At 46.6% G+C, this 23185-nt stretch overlaps 1 protein-coding gene across 1 annotated transcript; it reads right to left on the bottom strand.

Annotated features, from left to right (window-relative positions):
* Positions 1 to 7632: 7632 nt before the first annotated feature.
* Positions 7633 to 17324, bottom strand: LOC139247235 (probable G-protein coupled receptor 139). The gene is made up of 3 exons (XM_070871572.1): positions 17285 to 17324; positions 8248 to 9140; positions 7633 to 7731 (listed from the first exon to the last, which is right to left on the bottom strand). Exons 1-3 carry the CDS (start codon positions 17322 to 17324, stop codon positions 7633 to 7635), a joined length of 1032 nt encoding a protein of 343 aa, XP_070727673.1.
* Between the last annotated feature and the right edge of the window lie 5861 nt (positions 17325 to 23185).

The following is a 23185-nucleotide window of genomic DNA, read 5'->3' as shown; positions in this document are numbered from 1 at the left end:
TCGTGTATATCGGTGTTACAGTGAAGGGTGTGATGTATATCATTGTTACTGTGAGGTGTGTGGGGTATATCAATGTTACAGTTAGGGGTGTGAGGTATATCAGTGTTACAATGAGGGGTGTGAGGTATATCAGTGTTACATTGAGGGGTGTGGGTTGCGTCAGTGTTTCAGTGAGGGGTGTGGCGTATATCAGTGTTACCGTGAGGTTGTGGGGTATATCAGTGTTACAGTGAGGGGTGTGTGGCATATCAATGTCACATTGATGTGTATGGGGTACATCAATGTTACAGTGAGAGTTGTGGGGTATATCACTGTTACAGTGAGGGGTGAGTGTTATATCAGTGTTACAGTGAGAGGTGTGGGGTATATCAGTGTTACATCAGGAGTGTGGGTATATCAGTATTACAGTGAGGGGTGTGGGGTATATCGGTGTTAAAGTGAAAGGTGTAAGGTATATCAGTGTTACAGTTAGAGGTGTGAGTTATATCAGTGTTACAGTGAGGGGTGTGGGGTGCATCAGTGTAACAGTGAGAGGTGTGGGATATAACAGTGTTACAGTGAGAGGTGTAGAGTACATCAGTGTTGCAGTGAGTGTTGTGGGGTATATCCGTGTTAAAGTGAGAGGTGTGGGGTTAATCGTTGTTACCCTGAAGGGTGTGAGTTATTTTAGTGTTACAGTGAGGGGTGTGGGGTATATCAGTGTTACCATGATGGGTGTGGCGTATATCAGTGTTACAGTGAGAGGTGTGGGGTATATCATTGTTACAGTGAAGGATGTGTAGTATATCAGTGTTACAGTGAGGGGTGTGGGTTGTATCAGTGTTAAAGTGGGGGGTGTGAGGTATATCTGTGTGTTACAGTGAACGGTGTGGGGTATATCAGTATTATAGTGAGGGGTGTGGGGTATAGCAGTGTTACAATGTGGGGTGTGGGGTATATCAGTGTTACAGTGAGGGGTGTGCGGTATATCAGTGTTACAGTGACGGGTGTGGGATATATCGGTGTTACAGTGAGGGGAGTGCGGTATGTCGGTGTTACAGTGACGGGTGTGAGGTATATCAGTGTTACAGAGAGGGCTGTGGGGTATTTCAGTGTTACTTTGAGAGGCTGGAGTATAACAGTGTTACATTGCGGGGTGTGGGGTATATCAGTGTTACAGTGAGGGGTGTGAGGTATATCAGTGTGACAGTGAGGGGTGTGGGTTGCATCAGTGTTACAGTGAGGGGTGTGGCGTATATCAGTGTTAAAGTGAGAGGTGTGGGGTATATCAGTGTTACAGTGAGGGGTGTGTAGCATATCAGTGTTACATTGATGTGTATGGGGTACATCAGTGTTACAGTGAGAGTTGTGGGGTATATCACTGTTACAGTGAGGGGTGAGTGGTATATCAGTGTTACAGTGAGCGGTGTGGGGTATATCAGTGTTACATCAGGAGTGTGGGTATATCAGTATTACAGTGAGGGGTGTGGGGTATATCGGTGTTAAAGTGAAAGTGTGAGGTGTATCAGTGTTACAATTAGAGGTGTGAGTTATATCAGTGTTACAGTGAGGGGTGTGGGGTGCATCAGTGTAACAGTGAGAGGTGTGGGATATATCAGTGTTACAGTGAGAGGTGTAGGGTACATCTGTGTTACAGTGAGTGTTGTGGGGTATATCCGTGTTAAAGTGAGAGGTGTGGGGTTAATCGTTGTTACCCTGAAGGGTGTGAGTTATATTAGTGTTACAGTGAGGGGTGTGGGGTATATCAGTGTTACCTTGATGGGTGTGGCGTATATCAGTGTTACAGTGAGAGGTGTGGGGTATATCAGTGTTACAGTGAGGCATGTGTAGTATATCAGTGTTACAGTGAGGGGTGTGGGGCGTATCAGTGTTAAAGTGGGGGTGTGGTGTATATCAGTTTTACAGTGAGGGTTGTGGTGTATATCAGTTTTACAGAGAGGGGTGTGGGGTATATCAGTATTACAGTGAGGGGTGTGAGGTATATCTGTGTGATACAGTGAGCGGTGTGGGGTATATCAGTATTACAGTAAGGGGTGTGGGGTATATCAGTGTTACATTGAGCGGTGTGGGGTATATCAGTATTATAGTGAGGGGTGTGGGGTATAGCAGTGTAACAATGTGGGGTGTGGGGTATATCAGTGTTACAGTGAGGGGTGTGCGGTATATCAGTGTTACAGTGATGGGTGTGGGATATATCGGTGTTACAGTGAGGGGTGTGCGGTATATCGGTGTTACAGTGAGGGGTGTGAGGTATATCAGTGTTACAGAGAGGGGTGTGGGGTATTTCAGTGTTACTTTGAGAGGCTGGAGTATAACAGTGTTACATTGCGGGGTGTGGGGTATATCAGTGTTACAGTGAGGGGTGTGGGTCATATCAGTTTTACAATGAGGGGTGTGGGGTATATCAGTGTTACAGTGAGGGGTGTGCGGTATATCAGTGGTACAGTGAGTGGTGTGGTGTATATCGGTGTTACTGTGAAGGGTGTGATGTATATCATTGTTACTGTGAGGTGTGTGGGGTATATCAATATTACAGTTAGGGGTGTGAGGTATATCAGTGTTACAGTGAGGGGTGTGAGGTATATCAGTTTTGCAGTGAGGGGTGTGGGTTGCCTCAGTGTTACAGTGAGGGGTGTGGCGTATATCAGTGTTACAGTGAGAGGTGTGGGTTATATCAGTGTTACAGTGAGGGGTGTGTGGCATATCAATGTCACATTGATGTGTATGGGGTACATCAATGTTACAGTGAGAGTTGTGGGGTATATCACTGTTACAGTGAGGGTTGAGTGTTATATCAGTGTTACAGTGAGAGGTGTGGGGTATATCAGTGTTACATCAGGAGTGTGGGTATATCAGTATTACAGTGAGGGGTGTGGGGTATATCGGTGTTAAAGTGAAAGGTGTGAGGTATATCAGTGTTACAGTTAGAGGTGTGAGTTATATCAGTGTTAAAGTGAGGGGTGTGGGGTGCATCAGTGTAACAGTGAGAGGTGTGGCTATACCAGTGTTCGAGTGAGGCGTGTGGGATATATCAGTGTTACAGTGAGGGGTGTGAACTATATCAGTGTTACAGTGAGGGATGTGGGGTATATCAGTATTACAGTAAGGGGTGTGGGGTATATCAGTGTTACAGTGAGGGTGTGGGGTATATCAGTATTACAGTGAGGTGTGTGGGGTTAATCGGTGTTACCCTGAAGGGTGTGAGTTATAACAGTGTTACAGTGAGGGGTGTGCGGTATATCAGTGTTACTATCAGAGGGTGGAGTATAACAGTGTTACAGTGAGGGGTGTGGGGTATATCAGTGTTACTATGAGAGGGTGGAGTATAAGATTGTTACTGTGAGGTGTGTGGGGAAAATCAGTGTTACAGTGAGGGGTGTGAGGTATATCGGTGTTGCAGTTAGAGGTGTGAGGTAAATCAGTGTTACAGTGAGAGGTGTGGGGTATATCAGTGTTACTATGAGAGGGTGGAGTATAACAGTGTTAAAGTGATGGCTGTGGAGTATATCAGTGTTACATCAGGGGTGTGGGGTATATCAGTGTTACAGTGAGGGATGTGTGTTATATCAGTGTTACAGTGAGGGGTGTGGGGTGTTTCAGTGTTAAAGTGAGAGATGTGGTGTATATCAGTGTTACAGTGAGGGTTGTGGTGTATATCAGTTTTACAGAAAGGGGTGTGGATTATATCAGCATTACAGTGAGAGGTGTGAGGTATATCTGTGTGTTACAGTGAGGGGTGTGGGGAATATCAGTATTACAGTAAGGGGTGGTGGGTATTTCAGTGTTACATTGAGGGGTGTGGGGTATATCAGTATTATAGTGAGTGGTGTGGGGTATAGCAGTGTTACAATGTGGGGTGTGGGGTATATCAGTGTTACAGTGAGGGGTGTGGGGTATATCAGTGTTACAGTGAGGGGTGTGGGGTATATCAGTGTTACAATGACGGGTGTGGGATATATCAGTGTTAAAGTGAGAGGTGTAGGGTACATCAGTGTTACAGTGAGTGTTGTGGGGTATATCCGTGTTAAAGTGAGAGGTGTGGGGTTAATCGGTGTTACCCTTAAGGGTGTGAGTTATATCAGTGTTACAGTGAGGGGTGTGGGGTATATCAGTGTTACTATGAGAGGGTGGAGTATAACAGTGTTACTGTGAGGTGTGTGGGGAAAATCTGTGTTGCACTGAGGGGTGTGCGGTATATCGGTGTTCCAGTGAGAGGTGTGAGGTCTATCAGTGTTAAAGTGAGAGGTGTGGGATATATCAGTGTTACTATGAGAGGTTGGAGCATAACAGTGTTACAGTGAGGGGTGTGTGGTATATCAGTGTGTTATAGTGAGGGGTGTGGGGTATATCAGTGTTATAGTGAGGGGTGTGGGGTATATCACTGTTAAAGTGAGGGCTGTGGGCTGTACCATTGTTACAGTGATGGTGTGGGATATATCAGTGTTACAGTAAGGGTTGTGGGCAATATCAGTGTTACAGTGAGCTGTGTGTGGTATCTCAGTGTTACAGTGAGGGGTGTGGCTATACCAGTCTAACAGTGAGGGATGTGGGGTATATCAGTATTCCAGTAAGGGATGTGGGGTATATCAGTGTTGCAGTGAGGGGTGTGGGGTATATCAGTATTACAGTGAGGTGTGTGGGGTTAATCGGTGTTACCCTGAAGGGTGTGAGTTATATCAGTGTTACAGTGAGGGGTGTGGGGTATATCAGTGTTACTATCAGAGGGTGGAGTATAACAGTGTTACAGTGAGGGGTGTGGGGTATTTCAGTGTTACTATGAGAGGGTGGAGTATAAGAGTGTTACTGTGAGGTGTGTGGGGTGATTCAGTGTTACAGTGAGAGGTGTGGCATATATAACTGTTACAGTGAGAGGTGTAGGGTATGTCAGTGTTACAGTGAGGGGTGTGGCGTATATCAGACAGTGAGAGCTGTGGGGTATATCAGTGTTACAGTGAGGAGTGTGGAGTGTATCAGTGTTGCAGTGAGGGGTTTGGGGTATATCAGTGTTACAGTGAGGGATGTGTGGTATATCAGTGTTACAGTGAGGAGTGTGTGGTGTATCAGTGTTAAAGTGAGGGGTGTGTGTATATCAGTGTTACATTGAGGGGTGTGGGGTATATCAGTGTTATAATGAGTGGTGTCGGGTATAGCATAGTTAAAATGACGGGTGTGGGGTATATCGGTGTTACAGTGAGGGGTTTGGGGTATAACAGTGTTACAGTGAGGGGTGTGGGTATATCAGTGTTGAAGTGAGGGGTGCGGGTGTTATCATTGTTACAGTGAGGGGAGTGGGGTATATCAGTGTTTCAGTGAGGGGTGTGGGGTATATCAGTGTTATAGTGAGGGGTGTGGGGTATATCAGTGTTACAGTGAGGGTTGTGGGATATGTCAGTATTACAGTGAGGGATGTGAGGTATATCAGTGTTACGGTGAGGGGTGTGGGGTATATCAGTGTTATAATGAGTGGTGTCGGGTAGTTAATTGTTACAATGAGGGGTGTGGATTATAGCAGTGTTACAGTGAGTGGTGTGTTGTATATCAGTCTTATCGTGAGGGGTGTGGGGTATATCAGACTTAATGTGTGGGGTGTGGGGTGTATCAGTGTTACAGTGAGGGGTATCAGGTATATCAGTGGTGTATGAGTTGTGTGGGGTATCTCAGTGTTAAAGTGAGATGTGTGGGGTATATCGATGTTACAGTGAGGGGTGTGGGGTATATCAGTGTTACAGTGATGGGTGTGGGGTATATCAGTGTTACAGTAAGGGGTGCGAGGTATATCAGTATTACAGTGAGGGGTGCGGGGTATATCATTGTTAAAGAGATGGGTGCGGGGACAATCAGTGTTACAGTGAGGGGTGTGGGGTATATCATTGTTACAGTGAGGGGTGTGGTGTATATCAGTGTTCCAGTGAGGGGTGTGGGTTATATCACTGTTTCAGTGAGGAGTGTGGTGTACATCAGTGTTACAGTGAGGGGTGTGGGGTATAACGGCGTTACAGTGAGGGGTGTGGGGATAATCAGTGTTACAGTGAGGGGTGTGGGGTATATCAGTGTTACAGTGAGGGGTGCGGGGTATTTCAGTGTCACAGTGAGGGGTGTGAGGTATATAAGTGTTTCAGTGAGGGGTGTGGGGTATATCAGTGTTAATATGAGGGGTGTGTGGTATATCAGTGTTAATGTGAGGGGTGTGGGGTAGATCAGTGTTACAGTGAAGGGTGTGGGGGAGATCAGTGTTACAGTGAGGGGTATCGGGTATATCAGTGTTATATGAGTTGTTTGGGGTATATCAGTGTTACAGTGAGGGGTGTGGGGTCTATCAGTGTTACAGTGAGGGGTGTGGGGTATGTCAGTGTTACAGTGAGGGGTGTGAGGTATATAAGTGTTACAGTGAGTGGTGTGGTGTATATCAGTATTACAGTGAGGGATGTGAGGCATATCTGTGTGAGGGGCTGGTCCCTCACACACTGAGCCTCACATTCATACACACTTCAGCTGGGTCTGGATCACTGGACCCTGAGACTGGTCCCTCACACACTGAGCCTCACATTCACGCACACTTCAGCTCGGTCTGGATCACTGGACCCTGAGACTGGTCCCTCACACACTGATCCTCACATTCACACACTCTTCAACTGGGTCCGGATCACTAGACCCTGATGCTGGTCCCTCACTCACTGAACCCTTACATTCACACACACTTCAGCTGGGTCTGGATCACTGGACCCTGAGGCTGCTGGTCCCTCACACACTGAGCCCTTACATTCACACACACTTCAGCTGGGTCTGGATCACTGGACCCTGAGACTGGTCCCTCACACACTGATCCTCACATTCACACACTCTTCAACTGGGTCTGGATCACTGGACCCTGAGGCTGGTCCCTCACACACTGAACCCTTACATTCACACACACTTCAGCTGGGTCTGGATCACTGGACCCTGAGACTGGTCCCTCACACACTGAGCCTCACATTCACACACACTTCAACTGGGTCTGGATCACTGGACCCTGACGCTGGTCCCTCACACACTGAGCATCACATTCACACACACTTCAGCTGGGTCTGGATCACTGGACCCTGAGGCTGGTCCCTCACACACTGAGCCCTTACATTCACACACACACTTCAGCTGGGTCTGGATCACTGGACCCTGAGGCTGGTCCCTCAAACACTGAGCCTCACATTCACACACTCTTCAGCTGGGTCTGGATCACTGGACCCTGAGGCTGGTCCCTCACACAGTGAGCCTTACATTCACACACACTTCAGCTGGGTCTGGATCACTGGACCCTGATACCGGATATGCAGTGCATGAGTTAGGACAATGGCGGGGTTTTCCTGCAGAAAGTGAGCCTCAGTATGTTTTCGGTGAAGGAGAGCTCGATGAAAGCGACACTATTTTACTGTTCACAAGGTTAGAATCACATTGCTGTCACGGTGCCCAATCTGACTTGTGGTCACAGATGTCTGACAGCAGGTAATGGCCACCTGGGTCATTTCTTCCTGAGAAGAGTCTGCAGCTGTTCACACACCGTGCTACTGGTTCTCATTGCCAGTGGTGTTGCTACTCTGCAAACACCATTGTACATAGACAGTGGGAAAGGGGACTCACTGCTGGAAACACCACCGTTCACAGACACCAGGACAATGGAATCAGGTCCACAATGAACATCACTTCAGTTCCAATAAATTCCACAGAGCCGCAGGTGATGGAGAAGCTGTTCGTGAACTGGAGAATGTAAACTTTCAAAGACAATTCATGCTGATTGATATAATGATCTGTTTATTATTCTCCAGGTATTTCCACACACAAAAACCAACACAGTTATCATTCACTTCCTGATATTCTTCAGCTATTAAATCGAAAGGTGTATTCTCCTTTTACACTACCCTGGGATAACCCACGTGTTCTGATGTTCATCCGGCAATAAACATTCCATGGTCACAACATCCGAAACCTCAATGCTGGGACTTGTATCTCTTTGTGTCCAGGAGCATGATTTAATCCAATTAAACTGCTACTGCTATTATAAACCACTGTCTACATAATGGTCTTCTACCTTGTTCACAGACACTTACATAGGAAACCGTAGGCCTTGTCAGATATTGCCCAGTGTTATGTCTGAAGAAGCCTGGGCCTGAGTTGTAGCCTGCTGAGGTTCAGGTAAAATATAACTCAGGATACGATATGTGATGTAATGCAGATCTAATGTTGGGAATTGCTCTGAACTTTTCTTTCCTGAACTAAATTAAATATTATTCTCAGAGGATACTTCAACCCATTTTTCAGCTCATCTCTGAATTTACTCTGGGTTACTGCATAAATACACGTGTTTGTACAGCAGCTCAAAAGCAGCAGCATATAGCTGGTATAGTCTGCAATAAGCATCGGATCATTGTAACCTGTATAATAATACTGGTTTGTAATTCGCATTAATAAGAAAAATATCACATAGGTTGCCCAGAGCAGTATGAAGTTACCGGATATAGTGAAGAGTAAGATGATGGATTTCCTTCGGTTCTCCATCTCCGGATCATTGTGATTCTCATCTTTCTTGCTGCCCCTCAGCCTCCTGCGGACTCTGTTGGCCGCCAAAATGTATTCTACAGTCAGAGCATTGAGCAGCAATATCAGGAATATTGGGAGCAGTGGGGTTAAACAACGGTTAATCCAGCCAAATGTTACCCAAGCAGTTACAGTGTAATACTCGGGTTTTACATTACACAACCAGGGTACATTGTCGATTGTATAGTTGGGTTCAAAAGTAAAGAACCAGGGGATGTTTTTTATACAGAACAGCAGGCACACGGTTCCTATAACCAGGGATGCAGTTTTTTCGATGCAATATTTAGTCCTCAGCTTCTGGCAACAAATGGTAACAAAACGATCGAAAGTGAAAGCGATTGTGAACCAGACAGAAATATCGGTGACTGCACGAATCAGCGCTATGAGGAAAGAACACACAGGTGTGATGTACAGGAAGGTAGTCGGGAAATAATAATCATTAATCCGAACCAGTATCACATCAGTGATAATGATCAGTAGATCCGCCGCTGACATGGCCACCAGGTAGCGAGTGATACATCTGGAGAGACCGCACTTTCCCCGGGACAGGATCACAATCGTCACCACATTAGCTGTAAAAGTGAAACAAACAGAACCAGGGAATCAGGCGTCAGGTTACAGCAAGGGAGCCAGTTACACAGGATTTGGTGTGAAATGTACTTTACTGCAGGATCTGGGGACTGGAACTGAACTCTTTACCGCTGCTAGAATTGTCTAGCAGAACAGGATTTTAACATACAATTGCAATGTTAAATATCTATGAGTGTGCGTTAAATACCCGAAAATAAACGATTCACAAAGAGTATAGAATAGACATATAGACTCTGGAAATTTCCTCGGAGCTGTTACCCTTCTGCCACTGCAACTTCGTAGAAAGTGGTGTAGAAATCCACCGGAGATCCGAGTAAACTACTGGCCATTTAAATGTATAAATAAATGGACAGTGTGAGAAGGAGTTATGGATAATTGCGAAAAGTAGCAGTTCAGTGACGGAAGAAGAAATTAACAGAAAACTAATTGAAAATAAGTCGTGAATGGTCAATTCTCAATTGGGAGATGTTTGGGCAGAGCTGAGAATGCCCCCAGACCGAAATGCAGTGAATGCTAAAGGGGAACAACCGAGGGTGAGACAAAGTGCGGGATTTGGTTCCGTGGGCAGGAAAGGGGAGCGGATACAAGGTGTGGGCACGAAATGGCTCAGAGTTCTCATGTTGTATTCGCAGACTGTTTCTTGGATTAAAGACCTTTGGACAAACTACTGTCAAACACCACGATAATAGGGGAGTTGATATGTTTCAACTCAACCAAGTTACAACAGTTACGTTTATAATCCACCAGATAAACATTTAATCTGATCAACTGACTTCTTGGCCGGAAGTCGCAGGTCTTTGCATTGGTGCCTTGAACAGTGCAACCCCCATCTGGACAAATTCTAACAATAACCACAAGGGGGAGAAGTTCAGATGTGATCATGAACAAACAACCTTATCTTGCACCTTCTTCTGTAATCCTAGGAAAAATATACATTCCAAAGTACACAATGGCACAAGGGGCATAATCTTCTCCTCGCTTTTGACGCCTCTAATAATGGAGCAAACTTCAGAGGGAGCTGTGGGTGGCGATCTCCAGACCGAAGCAAAGATACAGTACAAGTGACAATAGAGGCTGTAGTCCAGCCCAGGAGATACCTGCCGAGATTGAGCTTCAGAAAAGCTCCGTGGTGAAGTCTAAACTCTGAATTGGCAGAATCCATCTTTAATATTAATCCGGCACATAGCAATATGGAGAATCTGTCTCTGGTGAGAAAGACTGGCGGAAAATACATCCCAGCGGATGTGGGACATTATATATACCTGAGCTTCCAGCGCAATCTATCAACAATGTAAGATATGCTCAGAAGTGTTTGTTTCGGATTCCTTTGCTGTGCAGGATAGTGTGATACAAAGCAGTTGTTCCAACTTGATATAGGTAAAGAGCTCCATGTGTTCATTTGTAAAAAAATAGAGACAGACAGAGAGCGAGAGAAAGACTACATATACAAAAGAAACATCGGCACTGAAAAGATGTCCTGAAAAAGATAACGCGGCTGGAGTAGAAATAATTAACTGCATTCCCGTTCAACTGTGTTTAGACAATACAGTCTTAGCTGGAAATTAAATCACATGGGTATATAATATTAATATAGTTAAGTATGAGTGTGTGGTATGTGGGGTGGGGGGGTGTGGTTACCATGGATACAGAAGTATAATAGAAATCTACAGAGAAAAATGGACACAGTAACTCTGAATCAAACACAAGAAATGGGCCGTCCTGTGCTGTTTACAAGACGGAGGTGGGCCTTCTTGAACCGCTGCAGTCCGTGTGGTGACGGTGCTCCACAGAGTTGTTAGCTGGTGAGCTGCATGAAATAATGGCGAAGATATGAGGAGATAATATTTCCGACTGGACATTGCAAACGGCCAAATCTGTCAGTAATTTATGTATCTGAACTATACAACCTCATAAAAGTTGGTAAAATCATGTCTCCTGTTCAGTATTTGTCAAATCACTTAATTAATTCAACAATTGGAATATTATTACAACAACAACAATAATTTCTACTTATATAGCGCCTTTATAAAACTTCCCGAGGTGCTTCACAGGAGTGTTATAAGACATAACAAATAAATTTGGCACCGAGCCACATAAGAATAAATTAGGACCGATTACCAAAAGTTTGGTCAGAGGTAGGTTATAAGCACTGTCTTCAAGGAAGAAAGGGAGGTATAGAGGCGGTGAGGATTTAGGGAGGCTGTTCAAGAGCTCAGGGCTCGGACAGCTGAAGGCACGGCCACCAATGGTTGAGCAGTTATAATCAGGGATGCACAAGAGGGTAGAATTTGAGGAGCGCAGACATCTTGGGAGGTTGCGATGCTAAAGCAGATTACAGAGATAGCGAGGGACGAGGCCATGGAGGGATTTGTACAAAGAAGGATAATTTTGGAATCGAGGTATTGTTGAACCGGGATCAATGTGGCTCAGCGAGCACAGGTGGGATTTCGTGCGAGATTGGACATGCACTGGCGAGTTTTGAATGACCTCAAGTTTACATAGGGTAGAATGTAGAAGGTCAGCCAGGAGTGTGTTGGAGCTGTACAAACTAGAGGTAATTAAGGCATGGATGGAGGTTTCAGCAGCAGAGGAACTGAGGCAGGGGCGGAGACGGGCAATGTTATGGAGGTGGAAACAGGTGGATTTATATATGCTGCAGATATATGGCCAGAATATTATTTCCCGTTCTAATATGATAGCTAGATTGTGAACTGTCTGGTTCAGTCACAGACAGAACACGGGAGAGGGATCGAGTCTTTGGTTAGTGAACACAGTTTGTGGCGGGACCCAAAGAAAATTCCATCGGTATTCCCAATATTTAATTGGACAACATTTCTGCTCAACAAGTACTGAATGTCGGACAAGCAGTCTGCCAATTTAGAGAGTTTGGAGGCCTCGAGAGAAGTGGGGGTGAGGTAGAGCTAGGTATCAGCAGTCTACATGTGGAAACTGAAGCTGTGTTTTCGGATGATGTCGGCAAGGGGCATCATATCGTGGAGAACATGTGGGGGCCAATGATAAATTCCTGGGGAACACGATATGCAACGATTTATCGTGAGAGTAGAAGCGAATGCAAGTGATGTTCTGGCTACGATTAGGGAGATACGGATGGAACCAGGCATGTGCACTCCCACCCAGTTGGAGAGCCATTGGTGGAAAATGGAGCACTCAACCATATCAAAGGCTGCGGACTGGTCGAGAATGATGAGGAGGGAAAGTTTATCTTTGTCAATGTCACAAAGGATGCCATTTGTGACTTTGATAAGAGCAGTTTCGGTAGTGTGGCATGGTCAATACCAGACTGAAGGGTTTCAAACATGGAGTTCCGGGAGGTGACAACATGTTCAAGGACTTTGGAGTGGAAATTAAGGTTGGAGAGAGAGCGGTAGCTTGCAAGGCCAGTGTGGTGAAGGGTTGTTTTTTGAGCAGAGGAGTGATGACGGTAGATTTGAAGGAGAGGAGCTTGGTGGGAATAGGGTCAAGATCAAGTGAGCAGGAAGTGGGTCTCATGGATAAGATGAGCATGGAGAGGTCAAGAGGGGCAGATCAGGGAGAGACTAGAGAGAGATGCGACTTCATGGCTCGGGCAGGGTGGAAAGTTAGATGATGTTTGACCTGTTGGGCTAGAGGAAGGAAGAGAAGTGGCAGAGGCAGCTGATTGGGTGTTCTCAATCTTTGAGATAAATAATTCCATGAGCTACTCACACTTGTTGATGGAGGTGAGTGTGTAGGTGACTGGGGAGAGGAGTTTAACAAGATGGTTAACAGTCGAGAATAGTAGCCGGGGGTTATATTTCCATTCTAGAATGATGTTGGAATAGTGAGCAGTTTTAGCAGACACGTGTAGGGCCCGATAATACTTTATGCAGTCTAGCCAAATCTGGCGTAGAATGGTTAAATCAGTTGTCCGACACATCCGTACAAGTCTGCGGCCCTTGTACTTGAGTGAGCGAGAATGAGGGCTGTACCAGGGGAAAGGCCAGGGTGAGAGAGATTGATTGTTTTAATATGAAATAGGGCATCAAAGGTTATGGTGAGGGGATATTGGGGGAGATTGGTGGCTGCAGAAATGTCATTGTCAATTCATTCATTATCTCCTCTGCTTAAACAGGGTCACAGTTTAAATATTGGTGATACCTGATTAACAAATATTCTCGTAACAAAACGATTTGACAATTATTCTTGTTTCTAATAGAAGCTGCTATATAATGAGAGGACAAAAATGGAAACAATGTCCTTCTCTCACTGAATCCAACCACCACTGTTGCCAGTTACAAATCAATATATCATTATTACTGTGTCTTAATATTTCTATTTTCCAAGCCCTCCATCCCTTCAGTCACCGGTTCCACTGCCAGTGCAATGTCACAAATATAATCATTACATGTGTGTACAACTGATTGCAAATATTTAAAAATGAAATTTGTGGCTACGGACCATAACTGTGCTTGGTGCACGAATTCAGCTCTGAATAAATACATCACCACTATGGTTTCAGGATTTCCTTAAAACACAACCGTATTTGTCCGAAATGGCGTGAAATAAAACACGTGTATTTTACACTCCAGCAAAGTTAATGTGGCCTTTCACTGTTTGTCAGAAGATGGTTTCTGCAACGTCGTAACATACCTTGTAATGTAACTGAATGTATATATATACTACATCAAGGTCCACAAACACAACATCTGGTTGGTAAAGTTGGCTAAGGTTTGCGTTATTCGGAAAAACTGCCATGGGAATGCCATGCGAATGTCAGACTAGATTTTCGACAGGGTATCAAACCCAAAAACTTCTGATTCAGATGGGAGCCCCGGCTGTTACATTTAAAGGCCAGGTAGATAAGTTACCCAGAGCATGCAAAGAGGAGAACATTAGCGAGGGGTTCCTGACGCTGCTAACGATTAATTGAAACAATTCCACACTCTAACGACATCCCACTGTGTGAATACTGGGCTCATTCTCACTTAGAACCGCATTGCTCCGAGACATTCCATGAAAAACAATGTTAGATTTTGAGTCGGAGATTCAAAAACATTGTAATATCAATAAACATCTCGCAAAGATTGGAGGGAATGGAGGACAGATATTCTCGGAATTTCCGATAGTGACCCAAACCTGACAAATAATCACCTCAGGACCGACAGAGCAATGACCAGGCCCTCCAGGTAATACAGCGAGACACGGATTTATACAATCGGTAACCTGTTAAAATGAGTGCTGGAATCTCTATGGGCTGCAATAATATCATCGGACATTTTTTCCTGTAGAACATTCAGATACACTGAAATTGGACCTGCGATTACCGGAAATCTCATTGCAGAAATGACTCTGGTGCTTGACGTATAGGAACGCAGGATTAGATCATTCTGCCCCACAAGCCTTTTCCACCATTCCAGTAGACCATGGGTGATCGGCACCCTCACTCCAATTACCGTCTTGGTTCCATATCCCTTGATACCCTGACCTTAACAAATCTATCGATCAGAGTCTGTAAAATTTACAACTGACCATTAATTGACAGGATTTTGGGAGAACGAGTGTAAATTTCGACTAAACTTTGTGTGAGAAAGTGTTTACTGATGTCACTCCTAAATGGCCGAGCTCCAATTTTAAGATAATGCCTTCTGGTTTAGATTACACCGCCATAGGAAGCAGTTTCTGTGCCTACACTATCGAACACCTTTATCTATTTAAATAGCTCGGTTATATCACGCTTCACCCTTCTAAACACAATGGAATACAAGGCAAGGTTATGCAGCCTTTTCTCATATTTGAATACTTTAAACCGTGGTATCAGTCTGGTTAACTTGCGCTGAAACCCCTCGAAGGCCAATCCATATATCATGCGATATGCTGCACAAAACTCAACGTATATATTCGAAATGAGATCTGACCAAATCTCTGTACAGCGAGAAAAGCACTTCCTCAGTTGTAAATATCTTCCCCCTTGTGTAAAAGCCAAAATTCGGTCAACATTTAACTCTATTCTGTGGTTCCTTCCGTGCAACCAACTATCGAACCAAGTCGTAAGATTACCGCCAATTACGTGGGTTCCCATTTTTACGAATAATAACTGAAAAACATAATCAAAGCAGGGCCTTAACTGACACTGTAATACAATTTGAGACGATGGGAACAGACATTCCAATGCACCGAGTACTGATCATATTTATTGTTAAAATTACCGCAGCTGACACAATATTGAATGGAAATAATAATTTGGCGCTTTTGCTTCACAAACTAAGCACGTTACGGAACACCAATTACCACGCCGAGAACTGGAACACCACAAATGGTAATACAATCTATCAAACTGTACTGATCTCTGAGAAATGATGGGGACTCTTGGTGCGGCACATGTTACAACGGACCATGTGAGCTCATATAGTCAGAGATACTCTTAGTAATACAGGGGTGAATCTTGCAGTAGGAGCATTAGGCTGCATTGATCCTGAGATTTGTGAGAGTCTGCGGGACAGTGAGACAACTCACTTCAATCTGTTCTCATTGAGTAACCTCTTCAAACAGCCTCTGCAGAGTGTTAAAAAGAAAACAGCCGTAATATTGGACTTTAATGCTGACCATATTTCTTCAAACATAAACATGCAATGCAATTTATTAGTACAAGGTGATGGGAACACAGGAGACGGAATGTGAGATTTCAGTCTCCCAACTGAAGTGGGAAAGTTAGTCAGTGGTACAATGGGTGATAAAACACACTGGTTCGATACCCTGGGCTCTGCCACATAACCTGGAAATGTGAGGTAGAGGAATGTAATACAGACACAGATTACAGGGCGATATGACAGATGTGTTCAAAATTATTGACAGGATGGAAGAAGGTAGATAGAAGCAGACTGATTCCAGTAGATGTGTGTTGCAGAATGAGGAGCTGCAGAAAGTAGATGAAATAGAAGACAATGGAACAGAGAGAAGAGAGAGCGGGAGAAGCTTTTTTTTACAGGGATTGGGGAGGCGGTGGAGTTCAGTCACATGGATAGAGGTTGAGGCAGAAACTGTCAGATTTGAAAGTAGATTGGGTCCGTGGCTGGAGGAAGAGACGATAAAGGGATATGGAGACCGGGTGGTTAAAGGTGACTAGAAATTCCTCTATCTCTCAGTATCTGAAGCGAAATTAAAGTGAATGTGTGTGGATCACGAGCGGACAGACTTACTGAGGGGACAGTCGATGTTATATCACCCTGCAAGCGTTTGGTCTGAACAATAAATGTGTGCGATTAGTATAAAGGAACCTGACCCGGCATGGAGACGGTGCTTTGGTTAAAATGCAGGTATTGAATCTAAAGCGGGTTTTTAAATGTGGACAAACCCAGGACAGCTGTATGGAGCGCCGCTGCCTTGTTTCAATCGCTCTCTCACAGCACGGATTCCCGGTCTGACCTGTACCGCTGCAGGAATGAGTGTGACAGAAACCAGCTGCCTCCCACCGGCTGAAGGTAGAACAATCTCCGCCGGGAGGGTGAAGGCGAGTCTGAGAACAGGCTGGTGACCGGTCAATGGCGAGGATGAGGGAGAGAGTCTGTGTTCCTGCATGGAGCACAATCCCACACTCGGCATGGATTGTGATCACCAGGAATAATATCCGGCACTAAACTGGAACCAGACCGAGAACAGCGGGTAGATTCTGATTAACGGGACAGAACAAATCCCGGTCCTGACTGTCCGAATTCCCAGGTACATGTCCATGATCGGCTGTCAGTGTCTGTCTCCACAGCAGGAGTAAATGGAGCATTTTACAACACGCGGAATGTTCAGTGAAATATAATCTGTCAGATATTACCGAGTGTTACGGGAAAGGAGAGCAGGCACGGAAAAATGGGATTAAAATAATCCATTGTATCACACATCTCAGATAAAACGGAACCAGTTTGAAAGACATGACATGGGGAAATAATGTGAAGATTTTATGAGGGTTAATGAAAATTAAAAAGGCATCAAATGATCAGTCACTTAAAAAGGTAGAGCGGGAAATACAGTCACTGACTTTCAGCCTTTTAATTGAATTGAGAAGAATAGTTTAAAAATATAATTACTGACATAAGATCAGGAATAAAGTTAATCCCAACTTTATTCACGACGTTAGTAACGGAATTTAATCACTTACCGGGGATTCCCACGGCTGCTATAATCGGATAGTAAATCATTACCGCCTGTATAACTGGCGGTAACCAGGAAAATGGATAGGCAACAAACTGAACTCTCATTCTGTCCGAGAAGTGATGATGACTCTTGGCACTGAACACAGGGCTCCAACTGACTGTGAGATGAGAGCTGATGAGAAAAATGTAATTATAATTGCGGGAGATTTCCCGTGGGACCATGAAAGTTCAGGAGCATTGATATTACTTCCAGTCATTTGGCAGCACGTCAACACCCTTCACAGTAATGTTTGTGCTGCACTGATTATATCCAAACTAATAATACAAGTGTTTGTCGTGAAACCACCCAAAGATTGGAGTGATATTTTGCTCACATTGCTAACTAACAATGTACAGAAAGCCGGGCTCTGCCGGCAATGCTGCACCACATTTAACAGAAGCAGCTCCAGTTTTCCTCCTGGTATGTGAGACGGTTAAATCCTGTCGATGCACCAACTGAATTCCCCGAATTCTGAAAGATGTTTCAATGTTTACACCACTCCGGGCGTTCGTCACTCCTCCGTCTCACTGTGGGAGTTCTGGTTGGCAATTGAATCAGAAATATATGTCTTTAGCACGGAAGGGGTCGGGCATTGCACCAGCACCTTGCAGAAAAATGAATGTAAATGATAGTGTAAAAAGTTGCTGAATTAATAGCGCAGAAAATGCAGTCTCATACTACAGCTCATTCACTTATTTTGCCTGCATATCGTAAAATTGTCAAAATAAAGCTTGGTGATGAAGTGGAACAAGAAATTGCAACAATTCCGCTGTCTGACCATACAATTTGGAGAAGGATAAATGATATGTCATCTAACATTGAAGAAAATGTAGCCCAGAAACTTACAAACTCGAATTTTGCTTTGCAAATCGACCAGTCGGTCGACATTATTGCTTAAGCACAATTATTATCATTTGTTCACTTCATTAATGAAAACGAGATATTGCACCAATTTCTGTGCTGGAGAGAACTTCCAGAACATACTAGAGGTCAAGACATGTTTGATTCTGTGAATTCATATTTAGAAGACTTCAAAATTTCCTGGGACTCATGTGTTGGAATCTGCACGGACGGTCTCCATCTATGGTGGGACATGTCAAAGGATTCATTACCCTCGCAAAAAAAATAATACCAAGCATTCCCTTGGCAATTAGTAACCAGTCTCGAGGCCCTTAGCAGCCGGTCCCCTGGCCCTCAACCACCAGTCCCATGGCCCTTGACAACCGGTCCCAAAGCCCTCGGTAACCGGTCCCATGGCCCTTAGCAACCGGTCTCTTAGCACCTTCACAACCGGTCTCTTGGTCCTTCACAACCGCTCTCTTGGCCCTTCGCAACCAGTCTCTTGGCCCTTAGCAACAGGTCTCTTGGCCCTTAGCAACAGGTCTCTTGGCCCTTAGCAATTGGCCCCTTGTACCTTAGCAGCATGTCTCTTGGCCTTAGTAACAGGTCTCTTGGCCGTCAGCCATCAATCACTTGGCCCTTCGCAAACCGTCACATGGCCCTTAGCAACCGGTCTCTTAGCACCTTCACAACCGGTCTCTTGGTCCTTCACAACCGGTCTCTTGACCTTTCACAACCGGTCTCTTGGCCCTTAGTAACCGGTCTCTTGGCCCTTAGCAACAGGTCTCTTGGACGTCAGCCATCAGTCACTTGGCCCTTCGCAAACCGTCACATGGCCCTTAGCAAACGGTCTCTTGACCTTAAGCAACCTGTCCTGTGGCCCTTAGCAGATGCTCCCTTGGCCCACAGCAACCAACACTTGGCCCTTAGCAACTGGTGCTTCGGCCCTCAGCCACCAGTCCCTTGGCCCTAAGTACCCGGTCATTTGGCCCTCAACAACCAGTCTCTTGGCCCTCAACAACCGGTCCCTTGTTCTTTAACAACCGGTCCCTTGTTCTTTAACAACCAGTCCCTTGGCCCTTGGCAAGTTGTTCCAAGGCCCTCGGCAACCAGTCTCTTGACCTCGGCAACCGGTCCCTTGGCTCAAAGCAACTGGTCTCGTGACCCTCTACCACCATCACTTTGCCCTCAGCCACCAGTAACTTGGCCCTCTGTAACCGGTCCTTTGGTCCTTAGCAACCGGTCCCGTGGACCTTAGCAGACAATCCCATGGCCCTTAGCCACCAGTCCCATGTCCTCGGCAACAAGTCGCTTAGCCCTCAGCAGCTGGTCCATTGCTGCTCAACAACTGGACTCTTGCCACTTAGCAGCCAACCCTTGGCCCTCAGCAACCGGTTCCTTAGTCACAGGTCCGTTGGCCCTCAGCAACTTGGTCCTCAGCAATCGACCCCTTGGCCCTCAGCAACCAGCCCCTTGGCGGTTAGCACCCAACACTTGCCACTTAGCACCAGGTCCCATCGCCCTGAGCAACAGGCCCTTAGCCCTCAGCCACTGGGCGTTTCGCTCTTAGCAACAAGGAACTTAGCCCTTCGCAACCTGTCCCTTGGCCCTTAGCAACCGATGCCCTAACCTTAGCGACAAGTCGCTTGACACTCAGCCGCCCGATCCTTAGCCCTCAGTCACTGGTTCCTTGGCCCTTAGCACCCAGTTCCTTGGCCCTGAGCAACCAGTTCCTTGGCCCTTAGCAATCAGTCCCATGGCCCTTAGCAAACAGTCTTTAGGCCCTTCGCAGCCGGTTCCTTGGCCCTTAAGCAGTATAATATGGCTAAATGTAAGGTTATCCACTTTGGTAGCAAAAACAGGATGGCAGATAATTATCTGAATGGTGACAGATTAGTAAAAGGGGAGGTGCAAAGAGACCTGGGTGTCATGGTACTTCAGTCGTTGAAGGTTGGCATGCAGGTACAGCAGGCAGTAAAGAAACCAAATGGCATGCTGGCCTTCATAGCGAGGGGATTTGAGTACAGGGGCAGGGAGGTGTTGCTACAGTTGTACAGGGCCTTGGTGAGACCACACGGTGAGTATTGTGTGCAGTTTTGGTCTCCTAATCTGAGGAAGGACATTCTTGCTATTGAGGGAGTGCAGTGAAGGTTCACTGGGATGGCAGGACTGACATATGAGGAAAGACTGGATCGGCTAGGCTTATACTCACTGAACTTAAGAAGAATGACAGGGGATCTCATAGAAACTTTTTACATTTTGATGGGACTGGACAGGTTAGATGCAGGAAGAATGTTCACGATGTTGGGGAAGTCCAGAACCAAGGGTCACAGTCTAAAGATAAGGGGTAAGCCATATAGGACTGAGCTGAGGAGAATCTTTTTCACCCAGAGAGTTGTGAATCTGTGGAATTCTCTACCATCGAAAGTTGTTAAGTCCAGTTCATTGGGCATATTCAAAAGGGAGATAGATGTCACCCTTGCAGCTAAAAGATCAGGGGATATGGAGACAAGGCAGGGGTGGGGTACTGAGGTTGCATGATCAGCCATGATCATGTTGAATGGTAGTGCAGGCTCGATGGGCCGAATGGCCTATTTTCCATGTTTCTTTGTTTAGCCACTGGTCCCTTGGCCCTCAGCAACTGGTCCCTTGGCTCTGAGCAACAGATCCCTTGGTCCATAGCAACCGGTCTCTTGATGCTAAGAAAACGGTTCCTTGGCCCTTAGCAACTGATCTCTTGGCCGTTAGCAGCCAACACTTGCCACTTAGCCCTCAGCCACTGGTCGTTTCGCTCTGAGCAGCAAGGTACTTGGCCTTTAGCAACCAGTCCGTTGCCCATAGCAACTGGTCCCTTGCTGGATAGCAACCAACACTTGGCTCTTCGCAACCGGTGCCTTGGCCCTCAGCCACCAGAAACTTCATGCTCAGCCACCCGATCCCTAGCCCTCAGCCACCGGTCGTTTCGCTCCTAGCAGCAAGGCACTTGGGCCTTACGAACCAGTCCTTGTCCCTTAGCAACTGGTCCCTTGTTCCTTAGCAACAGGTCCCTTGTCCCTTAGCAGCTAGGCCATTGGCCTTTAGCAACTGGTCCCTTGTCCCTTAGCAACAGGTCCCTTGTCCCTTAGCAACTAGGCCATTGCCCCTTAGCAACTGGTCCCTTGTCCCTGAGCAACTAGTCCCCTGTCCCTTAGAAACTAGGCCCTTGGCCCTTAGCAACTGGTCCCTTGTCCCTTAGCAACTGGTCCCTTGGCCCTTAGCAACTGGTCCCTTGGCCCTTAGCAACTGGTCCCTTGTCCCTTAGCAACTAGGCCCTTGGCCCTTAGCAACTGGTCCCTTGGCCCTTAGCAACTGGTCCCTTGTCCCTTAGCAACTAGGCCCTTGGCCCTTAGCAACTGGTCCCTTGGCCTTTAGCAACTGGTCCCTTGTCCCTTAGCAACTAGGCCCTTGGCCCTTAGCAACTAGTCCCTTGTCCCTTAGCAACTGGTCCCTTGTCCCTTAGCAACTAGGCCCTTGGCCCTTAGCAACTGGTCCCTTGGCCCTTAGCAACTGGTCCCTTGTCCCTTAGCAACTAGGCCCTTGGCCCTTAGCAACTGGTCCCTTGGCGCTTCGCAAAAAGTCTCTCGTCCCTTAGCAACTGGTCTCCTGACCCTCTGCCACCAAGTGCCAAGGCCCTCAGCAACCAGTCACTTGGGCCTTGGCACCCAATCATTGCCTCTAAGCAAACAGTCCCTTGGCCTGAACCACCATGGCTTTTCCCTCAGCAACTGCCATGTTTGTCCTCAGCAACCAGTCCCTTGGCGCTCAGGATCCGGTCCCTTGGCACTCAACAACCGGTCCATTGGCTCCCAGCATCTGTACCTTGGTGCTCAGCAACTGGACCCTAGGCCCTCAGCAACTGGGCCCTTGGCCTTCAGCAGTCAATCTTTTGGCCCTCAGGAGCCAGTCCCTTGACCTTCAACCACCAGTCCCATAGCCCTTAGAAACCGTTCCCCTGGCCCTCAGCAACCAGTCCCTTGGCCCTTAGCAACCAGTCCCCTGGCCCTTAGCAACCAGTCCCTTGCCAGTCATCAACCAGTCAATTGGCCCTCAGCCACTGGTCCCTTGGCCTTCAGCCATCGGTCATTTGACGCTCAGCCACTGGTCATTTGGCACTCAGCCACCAGTCATTTAACCCTCAGCCACCGGTCATTTGGCCCTTAGCAACCGGTCCCTTGGCCCTTAGCAACCGTTCCCTTGGCCATTAGCAGACAATCTCTTGCCATTTAGCAACCAGTCTCTTTGCCCTCAGCCACTGTTCTCTTCACCCTGAGCAACCGGACTTCAGCTCTCAGCCACCGGTCGTTTCGCTCTTAGCAGCAAGGCACTTGGGGCTCAGCTACCAGTCCCTTCACGCTCAGCCTCCCAATCTTTAGCCCTCAGCCACCGGTCGTTTCGCTCATCGCAGCAAGGCACTTGCCCCTGAACGAAAAGTCCCTTGGGCCTTACCAACCGGCCCCTTGGCCCTTAGCAACTGTTTTATTGGCCCTTAGCAACCAGTCTGCAGGCCCTTGGCAACCCGTTATTTGGCTCTCTGTCACCAGTGCCAAGGCTCGCGGCAACCGGTCACTTGGCCCTGAATCACCATTGCTTTGCCCTCAGCAACCGTCTGTTCTTCCCTCAGCCACCAGTCCCTTGGACCTCAGCCACTGTAACTTGGGCCTTACCAACAGGTCCATTGGCCCTTAGCAACTGGTCCCTTGGCCCTTAGCAACCAGTCCCTTGGCCCTAAGCAGGCAATCCCTTGGCCCTTAGCAACTGGTCCCTTGGTGCAAAGCAAGCAGTCCCTTTGCCCGAAGGAACATGTCTCTTGGGCCTAAGCAACAGGTCCCTTTGTCCTGAGCAACCGGTCCCTTGGCCCTCAGCAACTGGTCCCTTGGTGCATAATAAGCAGTCCCTTTGCCCGAAGGAACACGTCTCTTGGGCCTAAGCAACAGGTTCCTTTGTCCTGAGCAACCGGTCCCTTGGCCCTCAGCAACTGGTCCCTTCT

The sequence above is a fragment of the Pristiophorus japonicus genome, unplaced genomic scaffold (genome assembly GCF_044704955.1).
Source record: "Pristiophorus japonicus isolate sPriJap1 unplaced genomic scaffold, sPriJap1.hap1 HAP1_SCAFFOLD_265, whole genome shotgun sequence".
Taxonomy (NCBI): Eukaryota; Metazoa; Chordata; class Chondrichthyes; family Pristiophoridae; genus Pristiophorus; species Pristiophorus japonicus.
The sequence above is the reverse complement of the archived record's forward strand: the minus strand, read 5'-3'. Positions and strand labels throughout refer to the sequence as shown.

Bases quoted from the DNA above. Each gene is read 5' to 3' on its own strand.
- LOC139247235 (XM_070871572.1), bottom strand. From the start codon at position 17,324: ATGATTTACTATCCGATTATAGCAGCCGTGGGAATCCCCG. The intron at 9,141-17,284 runs GTAAGTGATTAA...TCACTTTTACAG, and splicing joins AGCAGCCGTGGGAATCCCCG to CTAATGTGGTGACGATTGTG. The intron at 7,732-8,247 runs GTTCAGGAAAGA...TACATTCTCCAG, and splicing joins TGAGAATAATATTTAATTTA to TTCACGAACAGCTTCTCCAT.